Genomic DNA, 18,199 nt, shown 5'->3' on the forward strand with positions numbered 1-18,199 from the left:
ATCATTCTAGGAGGAGACTTCAATATTGACCTAGGTCAGCAAAATAGCCCCCAAGTCGACTATTTCGTAAACAGCATGAACTCCTGTATGCTAATCCCCACAATCACCAAGCCCACCCGAGTCACTCAAACATCTGCTACTACCTTGGATCACTTATGGGCTAACATAACAGCTCCCCTTGCATCTGGTATAATCATTGACAGAACAACTGACCACTAGCCTACCTTCCTCATAGCAAACATGAGCATAACACCACCAGAAAACAAGAAACATACATTCAGGCTACACAGTGAAGCAGCGATAGGCAACCTCACAAATACACTTCACAATATTTACTGGGAATCTGAATTTAATAATACACAGGATATAAATTCATTTGCTAACCTCTTCCTTTCCAAAACTCTAAGCCTCTACAACATTCATTGTCCCCTCATCACCAAGCAAATAACTGACTAAAGAATAAACAATCCTTGGCTCACAAGTGGTATACTCAAAGCAATCAACAAGAAACATGAATATGAAAAAACTTAGGATTGGCCTAGTTACAAAGGAAGTAGTTAAAAGTACTCATCAATGCTTACCAGTATCATAAGAAAAGAAAAACTTTCCTATTATGAGAGTAGATTCAAAGAAGCAAAAGGCAACATTAAAATCCTGTGGAAAGCCATCTCTAACATCCTAGGAACTAAATAACACTCATATAACCAGATAAAACTCTCAAAGGATGGTTATACACTTGCAACTAATTTAGAAACGGCAAATGAATTTAATAGCTTCTCTTCATCGGTTGGTGCTAACCTTACCAGTAAAATCCCTCAGTCTCAGACACATGTTACCACATATCTCTCAGGTAGCTATTCAAACTCTTTTCCTTTCACCAGTCAGCCCGACAGATGCTGTGTCCATTATACACTCACTAAAAACCAAAGCTGGGAACATTAGTAAAATACCATTCATCGTATACAAGAGTACCTCCCATGCCCTTGCGCCACCCATTGCTCTGCTGTTCAACAACTCTCTAGTGTCATACCTTCTCTGATGAAGTGGGTTTCCAGGGTTATGGGTCTTGATATTTCCATAGGCATACCCAGGTTTGTATTCCCCAACAACCTTTGGCAGGTGGAGTCCGGATTCCCCAAACTTTGGGGAATACAAACCTGGGTATGTATTTGGAAATGTCAAGACCCACAAGCCTGGAAACCCGCTTCGGCCAATCATCAGCCAGATACCCACACCCACATACAGACTAGCTAAGCGACTCAACGGGTTGCTGACTCCTTACGTACCTTGTGCTTTCAACCTGAAGTCTCCCAAGGAATTTGTCAAATTACTGAGGGGAGCACGGGCCACGGGGATAAGAGCCTCATTGGATGTAGAGTCACTATTTATCAACGTACCTGTGGACGAAACAATCGGGATGATAGCAGACAGAGTGTATCGTGACCCGGCTTGCACTCCTCTTGACATGCCAGAAAGCATACTGAGGAAACTACTCCAAGCCTGCACTTAAGAGACACCCTTCTTGAGCCCAGATGAGCACATGTATAACCAAGTAGATGGGGTCGCCATGGGTTCTCCCGTAAGTGTCCTGTTTGCGAATTTCTACATAGGCACCATCGAGCAGAGGGTCTTAGTTGACATGGACTTGAGACCCGCCATATACTGCAGGTATGTTACCTTACCTTAAGGTTACCTTGAGGTGCTTCCGGGGCTTAGCGTCCCCGCGGCCCGGTCGTCGACCAGGCCTCCTGGTTGCTGGACTGATCAACCAGGCTGTTGGACGCGGCTGCTCGCAGCCTGACATATGAGTCGATACCATACCTGGTTGATCAGGTATCCTTTGGAGGTGCTTATCCAGTTCTCTCTTGAACACTGTGAGGGGATTGCCAGTTATGCCCCTTATGTGTAGCGGAAGCGAGTTGAACAGTCTCGGGCCTCTGATGTTGATAGAATTCTCTCTCAGAGTACCTGATGCACCTCCGCTTTTTAACGGGGGTATTCTGCACATCCTGCCATGTCTTCTGGTCTCATGTGATGTTATTTCTGTGTGCAGGTTTGGGACCAGCCCCTCTAATATTTTCCACGTGTAAATTATTATGTATCTCTCCCGCCTGCGCTCAAGGGAGTACAGATTTAGGCTCTTTAGTCGGTCCCAATAGTTTAGATGTTTTACTGAGTGGATTCTAGCAGTGAAGGATCTCTGCACGCTCTCCAGGTCAGCAATTTCTCCAGCTTTGAAAGGGGCTGTCATTGTGCAGCAGTACTCCACTCTAGAGAGCACAAGCGTTTTGAAAAGTGTCATCATCGATGTTGACGACAATTTTACACAGGTACCTTTCCCAACTTCCACATAATATTCCTGTCAACCTTTGGAGAACGGTGAGGTGTTGCCCGAGCATATAAGCAGCAGAGTAGCGAATAATAACTCACGGGAGACATCTCCCGTCACGCAAGGTGCAGTCGCACCTCCACAGATCTCCAGTATCATCTATTGATACTGGTGATGGCTCAAAAGGGCCACCACTTACGAGCTATTCATGCCCGTGCCACCTTTTGGGTGGCTTCATCTTCATCTTAACTCATTCACAAGGGAGACATCTCCCGTCATGCAGGGTGCATTCGCACCTCCACAGATCTCCAGTATCAGCTCTTGATACTGGTAATGGCTTAAAAGGGCCACCACTTACGGGCTATTCATGCCCGTGCCACCTTTTGGGTGGCTTAATCTTCATCAATCATCAATCGAATAATAACTAGTCTACTTTCAAGTGTCGTCTAGAACAGACACTTGCGAGATACTGTATCGACTCTCAGTGCGCTCAACTCACACCATTGCTCGCCAAAATATCACCTGCATACTTCTGTATACTCGACCAAATATATATATTCTCTTAGTGTTTGTGTTTATTGTCACCATACTTTATGTAACAATAGAACCGTTACATACCTATGTATGTTACAGTATAACATTGACACTTTAGTAGTAGGATAGGCTGCAGGGCAGCTTGTGTCCAGGACTGTTGAAGAGGAGAGTGTGTGTGGACGTTCGTGGCAGTTGGAGAGGAGGTGGCCCACGTCGACGAAGCGGCCCCCTGTGAGAGGGTGTGTGGGCCCCTTTTAAATCTGTTAGATTTCTGTTATTTGTTAGATTAAGGACCTGCCCGAAACGCTGCGCGTACTAGTGGCTTTACAAGAGTGTAATTACTGTACTATGCTATGTATTCTCATAAACCCAATGTACCTTCTTGTATATAAGTAAATAAATAAATAAATAAATAAATAAATCTGCCCAGCTGAAGTAGTTGTCGGAGGTCATGAAAGAAGAGTTACTGACGATCTCCAGTTTGTTTATTCTTTATTTCCATTCCTGTATTGATATTAATTGTACATGTGATCATGTAGTTTATGTCAGTAAACATCACATCTTTTATCATGGTGTTAAAGTGCGCCTCCATAATAATCGCTATGAGCACACACGAGAGATATCAGAGTCCCACCTAGTAAACATCATGTTTTCTACAGAAGTTCCTTAGTGACTGGAGAGTGGTGGAGCAGCACAGACTTATGTAAAATTGTACCCTAGTCTATCCGTCCAGTATCAGAACCGAAATGGTAGCATCACTTTGGCAACAAGCAATATAGTGACTGGAGAGTAGTGACGTGACGGAAATTGCGAGAGTGGCATTTTCGGTATGCGCGGTGACGTCGAGACGGGGCGTCAGGGAAGATGATGTGAGCGGATCCGGTCACATCGAGGAGAACATGCCGGATGACTTGCGGATCGATCATTTGTTCCGAGAAAAGGCCAGAGGACAAGCGACAGGTGAGGACGAGTCGGATAGGAGTATCCAGGTCACTTTCACCAGTCCTCTAGGTATTGACAGCGCCCGTCTAGGTGAGCTGCCAAAGGAAGAGTTTCCGGAGTTGGCACAGGAGGCGGAATGAGGTCTCGCCGGACTGTTGAAGAGGAGTGTGTGTGTGGACGTTCGTGGCAGTTGGAGAGGAGGTGGCCGACGTCGACGAAGCGGCCCCCTGTGAGAGGGTGTGTGGGCCCCTATTAAATCTGCCCAGCTGAAGGAGTTGTCAGAGGACATGAAAGAAGAGTTGCTGACGATCTCCAGTTTGTTTGTTTTTTTTTTTTTTTTTTTTTTTTTTTTTTTGAGATATATACAAGAGTTGTTACATTCTTGTACAGCCACTAGTACGCGTACGGTTTCGGGCAAGTCCTTAATCCTATGGTCCCTGGAATACGATCCCCTGCCGCGAAGAATCGTTTTTTCATCCAAGTACACATTTTACTGTTGCGTTAAACAGAGGCTACAGTTAAGGAATTGCGCCCAGTAAATCCTCCCCGGCCAGGATACGAACCCATGACATAGCGCTCGCGGAACGCCAGGCGAGTGTCTTACCACTACACCACGGAGACTGTGGACAGAGACTGTTCTTTACTAGCAGTACCCGGCCACGCTTTGCTGTGGCTCAGCAACGCATGTTCTTCATGCAACCTTCCCTGTCCCCCAGTGCTCCCCACCATTCCTCCCCTTACTCGTCTCCTCTGCCTCCCAAACATTCCTCACTCCCCCGTCCCCTCATCCTCCCCACCATTCCGACCTCCACCATTCCCTTTTTCTTCCCACCATGCCCCACTCCCCTGTCCCTTTGTCCTCCCCACCATTCTCCATTCCCCTTTTCCTTCGTCCCCACCATCCAAAACTCCTCCGTCCCCTCGTCCTTCCCCACCATTACCCCCTCCCTTGTCCCCTCGTCTTCCCCACCATCTCTCACTTCCGTCCCCTTGTCATCCCCACTCCCTCGTCCGATGCCTTCCCAAATGGTCTGATGTTCCCATCAGAAAATTGGGAACATCAAGAGATCTGATGTTCCCATCACTGAAATATAATAAAAGCAGTTAAAAAATGAAATGAAAATATGAAAAAAACTATACTCGCGAAATGACCGGTATGGTAAACAACACAGCTCAATTCCAATGCAATTCACACAAAATAATTAAATCAAAATGAAAATAAATAAAAATCTATGAAAATTTAATTTATCAATACAATCAGAAACATTGAAATGAAATTGTAACATGTTTAGTATGTCATGTGTGTTGCTCTTACATGCAACAGATGGCATGAATATTACCAAAGGCCAAGATATTACATCAGTTTAAAACCCAAATAGAAAAAAATTCTCAGGAGCAATGGTGGGACCTTTGACAAGATGCCAGCTTCCTGTCCCCTTCGAGGCAACTAGCGATTTGCTGTTGTTGTTTTAGATTTAGCTTCTCAGAACGAAGTGTCCATGTAGCACGGGATACAGTGAGTCCGTAACTGAGTTCGGTTATTCGTGATAACCTTGTTACTGTGATATTTGGGTCAAAGTTTTAAGTGGAAGTGGGGGGTTTCCTCCTTTTTCCCCCTGTTTCTTTTTTCGCTTTTGTTTTAGTACACTGGTTTTAGTCTTGTTTTAATAACATTATCTTGGTGGCGGATGTAGGTGCAGAATGTTCACTAGTGAGTCCCATTCTCTAACGGCTTTTCTGATCATTGTAGTCGCTTTGGAATGTGCATCTAATGCAGCTGCTGTCGTTGGATTAATGTTGAGTTTGATGGGCAGGGCTTTAGTAGCTTCACATTCCAGTAAGTAGTGCAGTAGTGGTGCCTTTGCTCCTGTTCCACAGATATGACATTCTTTAACTATTGGGTTTATTTCCTCCCAGCAGCACTTGTAACCAAGTCTGAATCTGGCTACTGCAATGTCTCTGAATATCTTTTTGTCAGGCTTGAAAGAGTAGCATCCAGTGGCTCGTTCGTACCATATCACCGTGGATCTTCCTTCCGCTACTTTGGCTCTTTGGCCACTAGTGAGATAGTAGCTCTCAGATATATTCAGGTAAACTACTAATGACTTCATTCCTGCCCGAAACGCTATGCCTGTTAATGGCACATGCCTTCGTAAGAAGAACAATGTTAAGTACTCTCACAAACACAATGTACCTTCTTGTATATAAACAAATAAATAAATAAGTAAATAAATAAAATCCATCTCCCAGAAAGCATGCAATGTGCATCACACTGCATATATTAATTTTAAAAACTCCTAATTGAACACTCTCTGACCTCAGGAGACTTCTCTTCAGACCACCAGGACACTCACTGACCTTAGGACACGTGGCACCAGGACACACAAACTGACCTTAGGACATGACCTCCTGACCTCAGGACACACACTGACCTCAGGGTATGTAGCACCAGGACACTCACTGAGAATTCATTGTTTTCTTTATATATATACAAGAATTCTTGCACTCTTGTACAGCCACCAGCATGCATAGCGTTTCGGGCATGTCCTTAATCCTATGTTCCCTGGAATACGACCCGCCAAATCGTTTAACAACCAGGTACACATTTTACTGTTGGGTAAGCAGAGGCGACAGTTAAGGATTAACACTCAGTAAATCCTCCCTGGCCAGGATACGAACCCAGGACAGAGCGATCGTGAAACGCCAAACGCGTGTTTTAATTACCACTTCACCATGGGGACTGCATGGAGAAGGCGTTGTTCATACGAGACACTTGGACAATCCGGCCGTGACCGTCGTCACAGGAAATATGGCTACACAGACCGTTCCATGACAAATGCGGGATTGTCGTGAGAAGCTAATTGTTGTTGGTCTCGCTCACAGGCTTCACTTGTCATCTTCGACTCCTTTCCGGGGTCTACTGGCGAGTTTTTGTTGTATCTCTTAATCAACATGAAGAAAATTATGGTGTTGACGGACATGAGACAAGCATAGAAGAAGGCTTCGTGAGAGGCCCGGTGCTTGAAGGCCCCCGTGGCAGAGCTCAGGCTTGTTAGTCCTGCAAAGAGCCACAAGCCGGCAGTAATTGTGAAGAGATTGGCTGCCTGTAGTGAAGACTTCATGGCCATCGGGGCCTGCGAGTAAGCAAAGTCCATGCCAGAGACTGAGAAGAGGACCTCGCCGATGGTGATGAGGACGTACTGGGGAAGGAGCCATAACATGTGGACGTTTGCAGGGGCCGTCATGGGGAAGAGGAAGACGTCGGTGGTGGTGATGACGATGTCGTACACACCGTCCTGGTACACTGCAGCCTCCCCAACTTCCACCTCTTCCACCATCACCTTGTACTCCTGGGGACTGATACGCTGGAACTCCGTCTTTCCCTCCAGGAGCTGGAAGTTGTGGAGGATGGTGTCGTACGTGAGCGTCACGTTGAGCTCGTTGTGCGCAGGCGCCAACACCCGCACCTGTCAGGGCGAACCAACACAACTGAACAACACCAGGAAATCAGGCCCTAAATTTTACTGAATATTTATTTCTTAGGCACCATCAGAATAATAATAATAATAATAATAATATTAATAATAATAATAACACCAATAATAATAACACCAATAAAGACCAGTGTCACTTCTTTATTACTCAAAGCTATGCTAATAATGTTTTAACAGGTTTATATCAGAATGGCAAAATGTTGAAAAAATAATTCATATCTATTATTTTACGCACCACTACCCACCTGTTATTGAGTTTATTGAAGTATCCTATTGTTAAATTGGCGTCAAAGTAACTCAGTTAATGAGACACTTTCCAGTTGTTAGTTCCATGGAACAATTAGCTGCTGACTATAGAAATTACTCTCTATAGTCTTTGTCGATGTCAGCATAGTGCCTTTTATACCTAAGAAACAGAGCAGAAATGATTGGTTACGGAGACTCACTTTGGTCTCTGCATCTTCGTCCTTGATGTACTCGAGTGTGGGAGGGAGAGCCAGCACGCCAGTGGAGGTGACAAGGAGTGTTGTCTCATGGGCACCCAGCACCCTCACTCTCACCTGCCTCATGTCTGGGGCGAGGCAGGAGGCTGTCACCTTGGCCTCCACCTCATCACCATGTGTGACAGTCAAGCCAGGCAGAACCACCTGGCCTCCGCTCTCCACACTCAGCTGACCGGTCTTGACGAAGGGCACCTCCACCACCATCTGGCAAGGCAGTGCGTTGTAAACGTGGATTCTCGCCTGCTCTGGAGGAATGAAAGTCTGTTCCACGCTCATGTTCACCAGTGCGTAGACCAGGAAGGCGATGATGGTGAAGCACATCCCCGCGATCATCCGGGATGTGGTCTTGGTGAGGACGCCAACGCGGGTCAACAAAGGGTAGACCACAAAATCAAAGAGCGGAATGAGAGCTAAAATGAGCAGTGGGTTGGCAGTGGAAGACATCTCTGGCGGGATCCTATAGCTGCCCACCATACCGTCGAGACGTTTGGCCTGGAATATCATACCAGTGGAGGTCTGATAGAAGAGAGCCCAGAAGAGCGGGAAGGTGCAGAACAGCAGAAGAACACGCAATGTCACCTTCACGTCCAGCAGCAACTGAGAATCAAATTTGTCCTGAGCACGGTCAAGCCAGTGCTGCACAGGCTTTCGGTCCTTATCCCAGGTCTTAGTGACTGCATGTGCAATGCATCGAACTGCTCTTATTATCATTTTGTCTGGGGGCCCCTCCTTGTACTGCGACCGTCCTGTAAAATTACAAACACATAACGACTAGTAGGTACCCATCATTGCCTGATTAAACAAAAAAAGACACTCCTATGCCCCCGGTGCCACCTCCCCAACAATAAACAAAATTTCATAGCTTATATAGTAGAACAAACGACCTTTAGACACAACTATCACTACACACAGAATTACATATGATCTTTATTTACCACTTCTTTTATTCCGCAACATCTTCAAATGCAAAATCATCACCCCAGTTTACAACTGTTATTATGATCACAAACCCACAGTACAGCAGTGCCCAGAAGAGCCTTGACATGACACACTACAGTAGTGCCCAGAGGAGCCTGTACCTAACACACTACAGTAGTGCCCAGAGGAGCCTGTACCTAACACACTACAGTAGTGCCCAGAAGAGCCTTGACATGACACACTACAGTAGTGCCCAGAGGAGCCTGTACCTGACACACTACAGTAGTGCCCAGAGGAGCCTGTACCTGACACACTACAGTAGTGCCCAGAGGAGCCTGTACCTGACACATTACAGTAGTGCCCAGAGGAATCTGTTGTTGTACCCAGATTGTAGTAGGAATAAATTTAGAAAGCTCTCTCTTAGAGTGCAGCAGCAGAAATTGTGAATGATGTATGAATGACCCTCTGTCGGAGTCATCTTGTTTGTGAAGACATCTTGTACACCAGGATGTCGGTACCGTTCAAACAAGCATCAGCTACATGTCATTATTGTCTGAGTGTCGCCAGTCTGTGAACCAGGCGGCTCCTCTGTTCTGGCCAATGCTCTGAAAGAGGTTATGTTATACATCCTAGCTAATCCTTCACCAATCTCTCACTTTGCTCTCTTCCCGCCAAATCCCACTACTGCCACCAAATGTTGTAACTCGTATGTAAATGTATCTCAATATTATTTCATAATATATTCAAGTTATATTAATCACATATATGTCATTAGCATGACACAAGCCCTCTACAACGAGGCTACTGCATTGGCAGGGAACACAAAGGTTAATGATAAAAACACAGCTAGTATCAAATCTATACATTCACAAATATGTTATATCTTGCACTGACTGGACACCCAGCTGGATCCCTTCACGATTGAATCATCAAATTTGTATTAAAAGAGTCTATGGTGTCATCTTGAAAATACATAAACCAATAATAAAAATTGTTTAAATATTATTATCCTAGAGGACTGACCAGCAGCGAAGATGACGGTGGAGACAACCATGAGGCCGGCCATTATAATGTAGGAGAGGAAGTAGCAGTCATCACCGAAGCACTGGACAGAGTCTCGTATTTGAGCTGTTATGAATAGCCCGGCGAAGGCGCCAGCGTTGATCACCCAGTAGAAGGCGTAAAAGAACCTGCAACAGAAATGACAAGTTAAGAGAATGCTAAGATGACAACTTACCAGTTTTCTGGTTTATGTGCAAAAACGAACTAATTACTCCATCTAACACGTCATCGAGAGCAGGAATGTTTTGTCTTTCATAACTACTTGACCATTTCAACAAAATTACAAAGTATTATTGAAGCAAACTAAAATGCACACGTCTTATACACAGATTTTGCTAAATATGACCATGGAGTGGGAGCCATCATTCTTCTTCCATAGTTTTCCATCGTCAAGCATTTAGTTCTTGTTAACGCTTTCCTCAGCGAGTCTGTTCGGGAACTTGGCTGCAACTTTTTAATTGCACTTCCTACCGTGTATAGCAAGGACAAATATCAGCCACACTACAAACCCATCAAATTTCTTTACAAAACCCATCAACCTATGAACTCCCTCTTCCCAGCCTTCCACACCAATCAATATCCCCAATTCACTTCTGATGAACCTCTCCCACTTTAACATACCTCTTCTGTTGCTCCCGTTGTTCTGGGACTTTGAACTGGTCGGCCCCGAGGGAGGAGTACACAGCTTTCATGAGCCCTGCGCAGACGCCCAGCGCGAGCATACCAAAGACTCCTGTAAATTTGGAGGTGCTGAAGGAGGCCATGATGGGAGTGACCGAAGAGAGGGTAAAGATGGCGGCGCCCACTGTGTACCCGCAGCACATCAAAAACACTGTGCGAGCCTGTATGAGGAAGGTGATAGAGGCTAAGAGGTGGTGAAGAGGTACAGAGAGCATGAAAGTTACAGGTAGCTCGATCGAGAGTCACATTCAGCTTGGAAGATACTAGTATATACAGATAACAGAACCTATAATAATCCTCAACTTAATTATCTGCTAAAGTCAGACAACTTATAGGTTCTAGATTATTTATTTATTTATTTATTATTTATTTATTTATATACAAAAAGGTACATTAGGTTTGTACCTAGAATCCAGAGAAAAGTACGTACAAGACATAATAGATTACATCACTCAGTGTCAGGAGGCTGAAGACAAGTTCATCCCGGCCCAAAAGGAAAACAATGAAAAGCAAAAGAGGAATCCGTGGTTCAATCAGGTATGTAGGGAAGGTAAGCAATTAAATTTAAAGGCATGTATAAACCACAGAAATAACAGGACACCAGAGAGCACGGGCAGATACCAGAAGGCCAGAAATGAGTACTTCAGTGTGAGTAAAGAAGAAGACAGTATCAAAATGGCATAGCAAATTTAAGCCAAGACCCAACCAAATATGCTCCAGACCTCCATCAAGAGGGAAATAACAATACAAGATCAAGTGATGAAACTGAGAAGGGTGTTAGCATGATCGCTGTCTAATAACAGTCCTTTCCGGCATCAAGAGTAATTTTTACCCACCAATAAAGATCGCAGACGGCCCAAGCTGTAATTGAAGTTAAAAAGGAACAAGTATTAAACACAATCTTGCATAATATTTGGCTGTAAAGGCATACATTGTGCCAGATTGCGAAATAAAATGTTATCCGGGCGGGCAGCGACGCATCCAGGACCTTTTGGAATCCAGCGATGCATTCCTTAGGCTCACACAAGAGAGGTGAGTGGTCGTGGCTGAGGTGCTTGGCCAATCAGCGACAAACTTTCTGTGACGTCATCAGCAGGCACCGAGCCCGCTCCAGTGAGTGAAGCAATTCTCACTGTTCAACTAGATTCCAAATGGGAAGGTCATGATTTTAGGTGCTCTCGGGAAAATGACAGATTTCAATCTTAACTGGCAAGTTGAGCCCGGAGGAGAGGCAACAGGACTTCCGACCTTTCAGGAAGAAGGTAGGAAAAAGTACTGTCGATGAAGGGACCTGCTGAGTGTGCAAGGCATTCGATAGCATGCTGGGTTCAGTGAGGGGAAACTGCAAGTACCTTCATTTGGACCTAGGTGGGTCAACGCGAATGGACTGACCATTGAAGTCTATATAGTGAGTTCCGAACACCGGGACTCACTTAAGAAGTAGTTACAACCCCAGCGTGTGTAAATCCATAAGGAATAGCCGCTGAAGAGGCTGGTGAAGACACGATCAAGGTCATGGTAAGCAAGTGCTCCTTTGATTTTCGCCTGTGAAGAAGCAATTTGAATGTTGACTGTTACCCGAGAAAGGGAGTGTTTTATTTAACTTATCAAGACAGTGAATATTGTGAACAGACAGTGACGGCGCCCAGTATCTAATCTGACCCAACAAGTGAAGTCGGCCATCGTAATTTCTTCTATGGAAGTGAATCAGTGCACTGGGCATTGACACAAGGCTACCAGGAGAAGGTACATCTCGCAGAGCAACGAAGGTCAGGGAAGATCCAGTGTTCATACCTGCGTTGGATGCCCCACAAAACGCGCTTCCCTGGTGCGTCGAGAGGATCGGCGCCACATCTGCATTACCCAAAGAAGGACGAGGATATGTGTGACGCCAGGGAACAGCGAGAATATGGTGATGGGACTTCAATGAGCTGGCGACAAACGGAAGCTACAAAACACTGGAGATCCCATCGTTTCCTAGCTAAGTAATCTGCCCTCCCCCTCCTCCGCTTTTGTCGATTTGGCGTTCCGAAGGGAACTTGTAGGAATTTCGTTATTATATATATATGTATACTCATGTGGTAGGATACATTGAGACTATACATATGGATAGAGTAACGTTAGTATTATTGACGGTCGAGAGCGACCGCTGATTGCAGGCTTGATTGAGGCTATCCAGACAAGTTATAGTTTATTTGTTGTATTTATCTTTTGTCAGTAAATATTTTTTTAGTTTTAAATGCTGTGTTTATACGAGCCTTCATTACAGTTATGCCACGTTATATATATATGAGAAAGCGTAACAGTAGGTTATAAACTACTGGGTACAGGAATAAAGATTAAATGAAATCGGGGAAAGTAGATTCATGTTCAAGAGGACTAGACTAGAGAATTAAATTCATTTCTTCCGGGCAGGACGCAGGTGAGAACCCCGATGGTTACAGGAATAGCTGGATAACCAGGTGTCCGAGGTAGACACCTGCCACTCTTTGGCACCTGCCGCTCTACCTCCCACCCTCTGGGAACAGGAAGTAGCCTAGTGAGTCCCCAGAGGTGCTGCGAGGTCCCTGTGGTTTTGGGGCTGGTGTACACAGGGGTTAAGCGCCGACTTCATCATGAGGGAAAGGAAGTACATGACCGACAGTAAGGATACTGTAAAAAGAGCAGTGACGGTGTGTCACTGGTGAAGCTCAACGAGGCTCTGCCCTTCTTTTTCCCCCGTGGCAACAGGTACACAGAGAATGAGAAAGTTTGTGAAGAATTCAACGAGATTCCAGGAGGTCTTCTCAATAGAGCAAGGCAAAGTCCCTTAATTGAGAGGAGTTGAAATTACCAGTGATGAAGTTAGGAGGTATCCACTGGAATTGGACGTGACAAAGATTGTTGGACCTGACGGAATCTCACCACGGATGCTAAAAAGAGCGCTATGCATGCCATTCTATGGAGTACTTTTGGTCACTGGAAACAGGAGACCTATCAATATGGAAGACAGCTAAAGTAGTCCCAATATCCAAAATAGTATCAAGCAGGAGGCACTGAACTACAGGCCAGTGTCCCTAACTTGTATGCCATTCAAGGTGAATGAGAAATCACGAGAAAATATTAGTAGCACATCTGGAGAGAAGGGACTTTGCAATACTACTAACATGGGTTCAGGAATGGTAAATCACAGATTTAATAGAATTCTATGACCAGGCGACAAAAATTAAGCAAGAAAGATAAGTATCGGCAGACTGCATTTTCTTGGGATGTCAGAGAGCCTTTGACACAGTACTGCATAAGAGGCTCATGTATAATTTGGGGAAACCTGCAGGAGTAACAGGCATGATGCTCCAGTGGATAAGGGAGTACCTAAGCAACAGAAAACGACAAGTTATTGTGAGGGGGGAGATCTCAGAATGACGAGATGTACCATAGCAGTCCCACAGGGTTCTGCACTCGGACCTACTCCGTTTCTGATATACGTAAACGATCTTCCACAGGAAATCTACTCATTCCTCTCAATGTTTGCTGTTGATGCTAAAATTATGAGAAGGATTAAGCCAGGGAAAGACAGTAAAAGACTACAAGTTGACCTGGACAAACTGGAGGAAGGGTTATCTTGAGATGATTTCGAGGCTTAGCGTCCCCGCGGCCCGGTCCTCGACCAGGCCTCCTTTTTGTTACACACCCCCAAGAAGCAGCCCGTAGCAGCTGTCTAACTCCCAAATACTTATTTACTGCTGGTAAAAGGGGCATCAGGGTGAAAGAAACTTTTTGCCCATTTGTCTCTGCCTCCATTACTGACCGAACCCGGAACCTCAGGACAACGAGTCCGAAGCGCTGTCCACTCAGCTGTCAGGCGCCGTGACATTGGTCATTGTCCAACAAATGGGTACTATAGTGCATTAGGTGAAGGGAGCAAAAGCTAGGCTGGACACAATGTACCTTCCAGTGATTTAGGGGAAATATGATTACCTTATACAAAATTCTCAAAGGAATTGACGGAAAGATAAGCCTAAGACAATCTATTAACATGGCTGGTACATGAAAAAGGGACACAGGTTGAAACTTAGTTACTTAGAACGTAAATGATCCAAAGAGATATTAGAAAAATAATCAGTATCAGAGCAATTAACAAAGTAAATGCATTAGGAAGAGATGAGGTGGATCCACACTCATTTCAGAGTTTCAACTATAGATATGATAGAGCCCAATAGGCTCAACAATCATTACACCAGTTCCTTGACGGTTTAGAGACGGACCAAGAGCCGAAACTCAACCCACCGCAAGCACAACAAGGTGAGTATATACACACACACACCCGACCCACCTTGCCCAGATAGACATCGGCCAGGATGGCGCCAGCAATGGGGGCGAGGTAGACGAGGCCTTCCATAATGGCCTTGACCGTCGTGGCCGAGGAGGAGGTGAAGCCCAACATCCGCTGCATGTAGAACACAGCACCGCCGAAGAGCCCGTAGTAGACGAGGCGCTCGAGCAGGTAGGACACCAGGATGACTGTGGCCCCTCGAGGGTAGGCCATCATGACTGCCCCGCCAGACCTTGCTCCACACGCCATGACGTCTCTCATCACCTGTTTCAATAAAAATACAATTAAAAGTATAACGAGGGTCTTCATTTTATTTTCTTATTTTTAACGATTAAATAGTTTATATGTCGTTAATTCAGCCCATCCTCTTAAAATGAAAGTACTTAGAGTAACTTGTCGAAAGTATCAGTGTTTATGATGGACCACCAGAAAGTTTACTTTTGTATTACTGAAGTTGGAAAAATCGGAAACTTTTTGTGTGTATATATATATATATATATATAGAGAGAGAGAGAGAGACCAAAGGGACAGTACACAATAAAGGGGAACAGCCTACCTGTAACGATTCGAGAAAGAGACCTGGGAGTGGATGTGACACCTAATCTAACTCCTGAGGCACATATAAATAGGATAACGACAGCAGCGTACTCTACACTGGCGAAAATTAGAACTTCATTTAGAAACCTAAATGAGGAGGCTATTAGGGCGCTTTACACTGCCTACGTGAGACCCGTCTTAGAGTATGCCGCGCCATCAGGGAGCCCCCACCTGAAGAAACACATAAGGAAACTGGAGAAGGTTCAGAGGTTAGCGACGAGGCATGTCCCAGAGTTACGAGGGATGGGATATGAAGAGCGTCTGAAGGAACTGAACCTTACGACACTAGAGAAAAGAAGGGAGAGAGGAGATATGATAGGGACATATAAAATACTCAGGGGAATTGACAAAGTGGAAATAGATGAAATGTTCACACGTAATAATAACAGAACGAGGGGACATGGGTGGAAACTGGAAACTCAGGTGAGTCACAGAGATGTTAGGAAGTTTTCTTTCAGCGTGAGAGTAGTGGAAAAATGGAATGCACTTGGGGAACAGGTTGTGGAAGCAAATACTATTCATACTTTTAAAACTAGGTATGATAGGGAAATGGGACAGGAGTCATTGCTGTAAACAACCGATAGCTGGAAAGGCGGGATCCAAGAGTCAATGCTCGATCCTGCAAGCACAAATAGGTGAGTACACACACACACACACACACACGCACACACACACACACACACACACACACACACACACACACACACACACACACACACACACACACACACACACACACACACACACACACACACACAGGTCATAGATATAAACTAGCTAAACACAGATGCCGAAGAAATATAAGAAAATTCACTTTCGCAAATAGAGTGGTAGACGGTTGGAACAAGTTAGGTGAGAAGGTGGTGGAGGCCAAGACCGCCAGTAGTTTCAAAGCGTTATATGACAAAGAGTGCTGGGAAGACGGGACACCACGAGCGTAGCTCTCATCCTGTAACTACACTTAGGTAATTACACACACAGCCGGGAGCCGGCCGGCCGAGCGGACAGCACGCTGTGCACGTGATCCTGTGGTCCCGGGTTCTATCCCGGGCGCCGGCGAGAAACGATTGGCAGAGTTTCTTTCACCCTATGCCCCTGTTACCTAGCAGTAAATAGGTACCTGGGAGTAGGTCAGCTCTCACGGGCTGCTTCCTGGGGTGTGTGTGTGTGTGTGTGTGGGGTGTGGGAAAAAAATAGTAGTAGTAGAAACAGTTGATTGACAGTTGAGAGACGGGCCGAAAGAGCAGAGCTCAACCCCCCGCAAGCACAACTAGGTGAATACACACAACCATTCCTGGACGCATCTACCCACACAAACTCCAGCTCATAAATAATAAAAAAAAATCAGACTGATAACACCCACCTCTGCACATTTAGAGATGACATTTAAGCGCATAAAACGCGAACAGTAATGGTAAGCGTACCTGAGAGAACAGTTGTGGTGAGGAGGAGGAGGAGCTGCACTGTGCACCGGGTTGACGTCTACACTGACACCAACAGCAACAGCCACCCAACAGTTGTGGTGGAGAGGTCCACCTTGACCCCAGCAGCAACAACCACTACTCTTTACTAGGTCACTCACTGAATACATTCTCTCCTGGTCTCAGATGCTGTATCTTTTAATACAAACTGTATTATAACTTAGAGTGGTGCTTTAAATGGATTGTTTTATGTATATACGGTATAAAGCGCTTCCCAGTCACATAATGATATTTACAATTATGGATACAATGCTAGCAGACTGCCCCCTAGCTAACACATCCCACTCCTTGATTCCTGGCTGGTGAAAGTGTCCCTCTGTTTGTTTCCTAGTTTTCTCCGTGTCCCTTAGTTTCCTAGTTTGGGTCCGTGTCCCTCTGTTTGTTTCCTAGTTGGTGTCCGTGTCCCTCTGTTTCCTAGCGAACTGTCCGCTAGCATTATATCCTTAACTGTAAATTTCAATTGGTGACATGGAAGGACATTATACCATATATACAGCACACTATCCAATTAAATCATCATTCTGAGATATAGGTCATAGTCAGTCTTGCAGTAAAATGTATATTGACGAAGAGCGGGAGAGTGCACCCCATTGACTGTGACCTAGTACATGTGGCCAACAACTGTGGGTTCAGATCTGGCTGATGCTGTTTATGTGGACCTTAGCGCCGTGCGTACCTTGTAACCTTGCGATGATTTAGGGGCTGAACGGTCCCGCGGCCCGGTCCTGGCAGGTCTTCTACCAGGCGTACTGTAGCTCCTCCCCGCCACTGCTGTTCTCTCAGGTACACTTATCATTACTGTTTGCGTTTTATACACTAAAGAGGAGAGGGCCAAGTATGCTGCCCTGTGGAACACCGATGTTTATAGGTAGTGTCGGAGAAATGGAATTATTCACAGAAACATACCGGAGCCTGTCAGTAAGGTAGGACTGAAGGTATTGAAAATTGAATTGAAATAAGTTTATTGAGGTAAAATACACACAAAGGGAAGAGGTAGCTCAAGCTATTCTCACCCCATTCAGTACTTTTTTGTACCATTCAGTACCATTCAGTACATTGAAATTTACAGTTAAGGATATAATGCTAGCGGAAGGTATTGCAGGGAGTGACCTCTGACTCCTTAATGATGTAATTTAAGAAGAAGGTTTTGGTGATTGACAGTGTCAAAAGCCTTACGTAGGTCCACAAATATCCCAACAGGGAACTCATTTTTATCAAGAGCTGCATGTATCAAGTTAATCATACTAATAAGTGCATCGTTAGTGCTTTTTTTGGGTCTGAAGCCATATTGACAAGAGCTTAGTATATTGTGTATGGCTAGGTAAGAGTAAAGCTGCTTGTAGATT

The 18,199-nt window shown here is 45.1% G+C and overlaps 1 protein-coding gene across 1 annotated transcript; it reads right to left on the reverse strand.

The window, feature by feature from the left end:
• Window positions 1-5,078: 5,078 nt before the first annotated feature.
• On the reverse strand, window positions 5,079-17,292 carry LOC138363459 (peptide transporter family 1-like). The gene is made up of 6 exons (XM_069322685.1): window positions 16,797-17,292; window positions 14,776-15,039; window positions 10,404-10,624; window positions 9,744-9,910; window positions 7,746-8,548; window positions 5,079-7,272 (listed from the first exon to the last, which is right to left on the reverse strand). The coding sequence occupies exons 2-6, from the start codon at window positions 15,034-15,036 to the stop codon at window positions 6,619-6,621; spliced, it is 2,106 nt and encodes a 701-aa protein (XP_069178786.1). The 5' UTR covers window positions 15,037-15,039; window positions 16,797-17,292; the 3' UTR covers window positions 5,079-6,618.
• Between the last annotated feature and the right edge of the window lie 907 nt (window positions 17,293-18,199).

The sequence above is a fragment of the Procambarus clarkii genome, chromosome 11 (assembly GCF_040958095.1).
Source record: "Procambarus clarkii isolate CNS0578487 chromosome 11, FALCON_Pclarkii_2.0, whole genome shotgun sequence".
In the NCBI taxonomy this organism is placed as follows: domain Eukaryota; kingdom Metazoa; phylum Arthropoda; class Malacostraca; order Decapoda; family Cambaridae; genus Procambarus; species Procambarus clarkii.

What these genes read in the sequence shown, in the direction of transcription:
- LOC138363459 (XM_069322685.1), bottom strand. Translation starts at nt 15,036, where the DNA reads ATGAGAGACGTCATGGCGTGTGGAGCAAGGTCTGGCGGGGCAGTCATG. An exon ending in CAACGGGAGCAACAGAAGAG is followed by an intron (nt 9,911 to 10,403) that starts GTATGTTAAAGT and finishes TTTCTGTTGCAG; the next exon opens with GTTCTTTTACGCCTTCTACT. An exon ending in CACCGTCATCTTCGCTGCTG is followed by an intron (nt 8,549 to 9,743) that starts GTCAGTCCTCTA and finishes GTAATTTTACAG; the next exon opens with GACGGTCGCAGTACAAGGAG.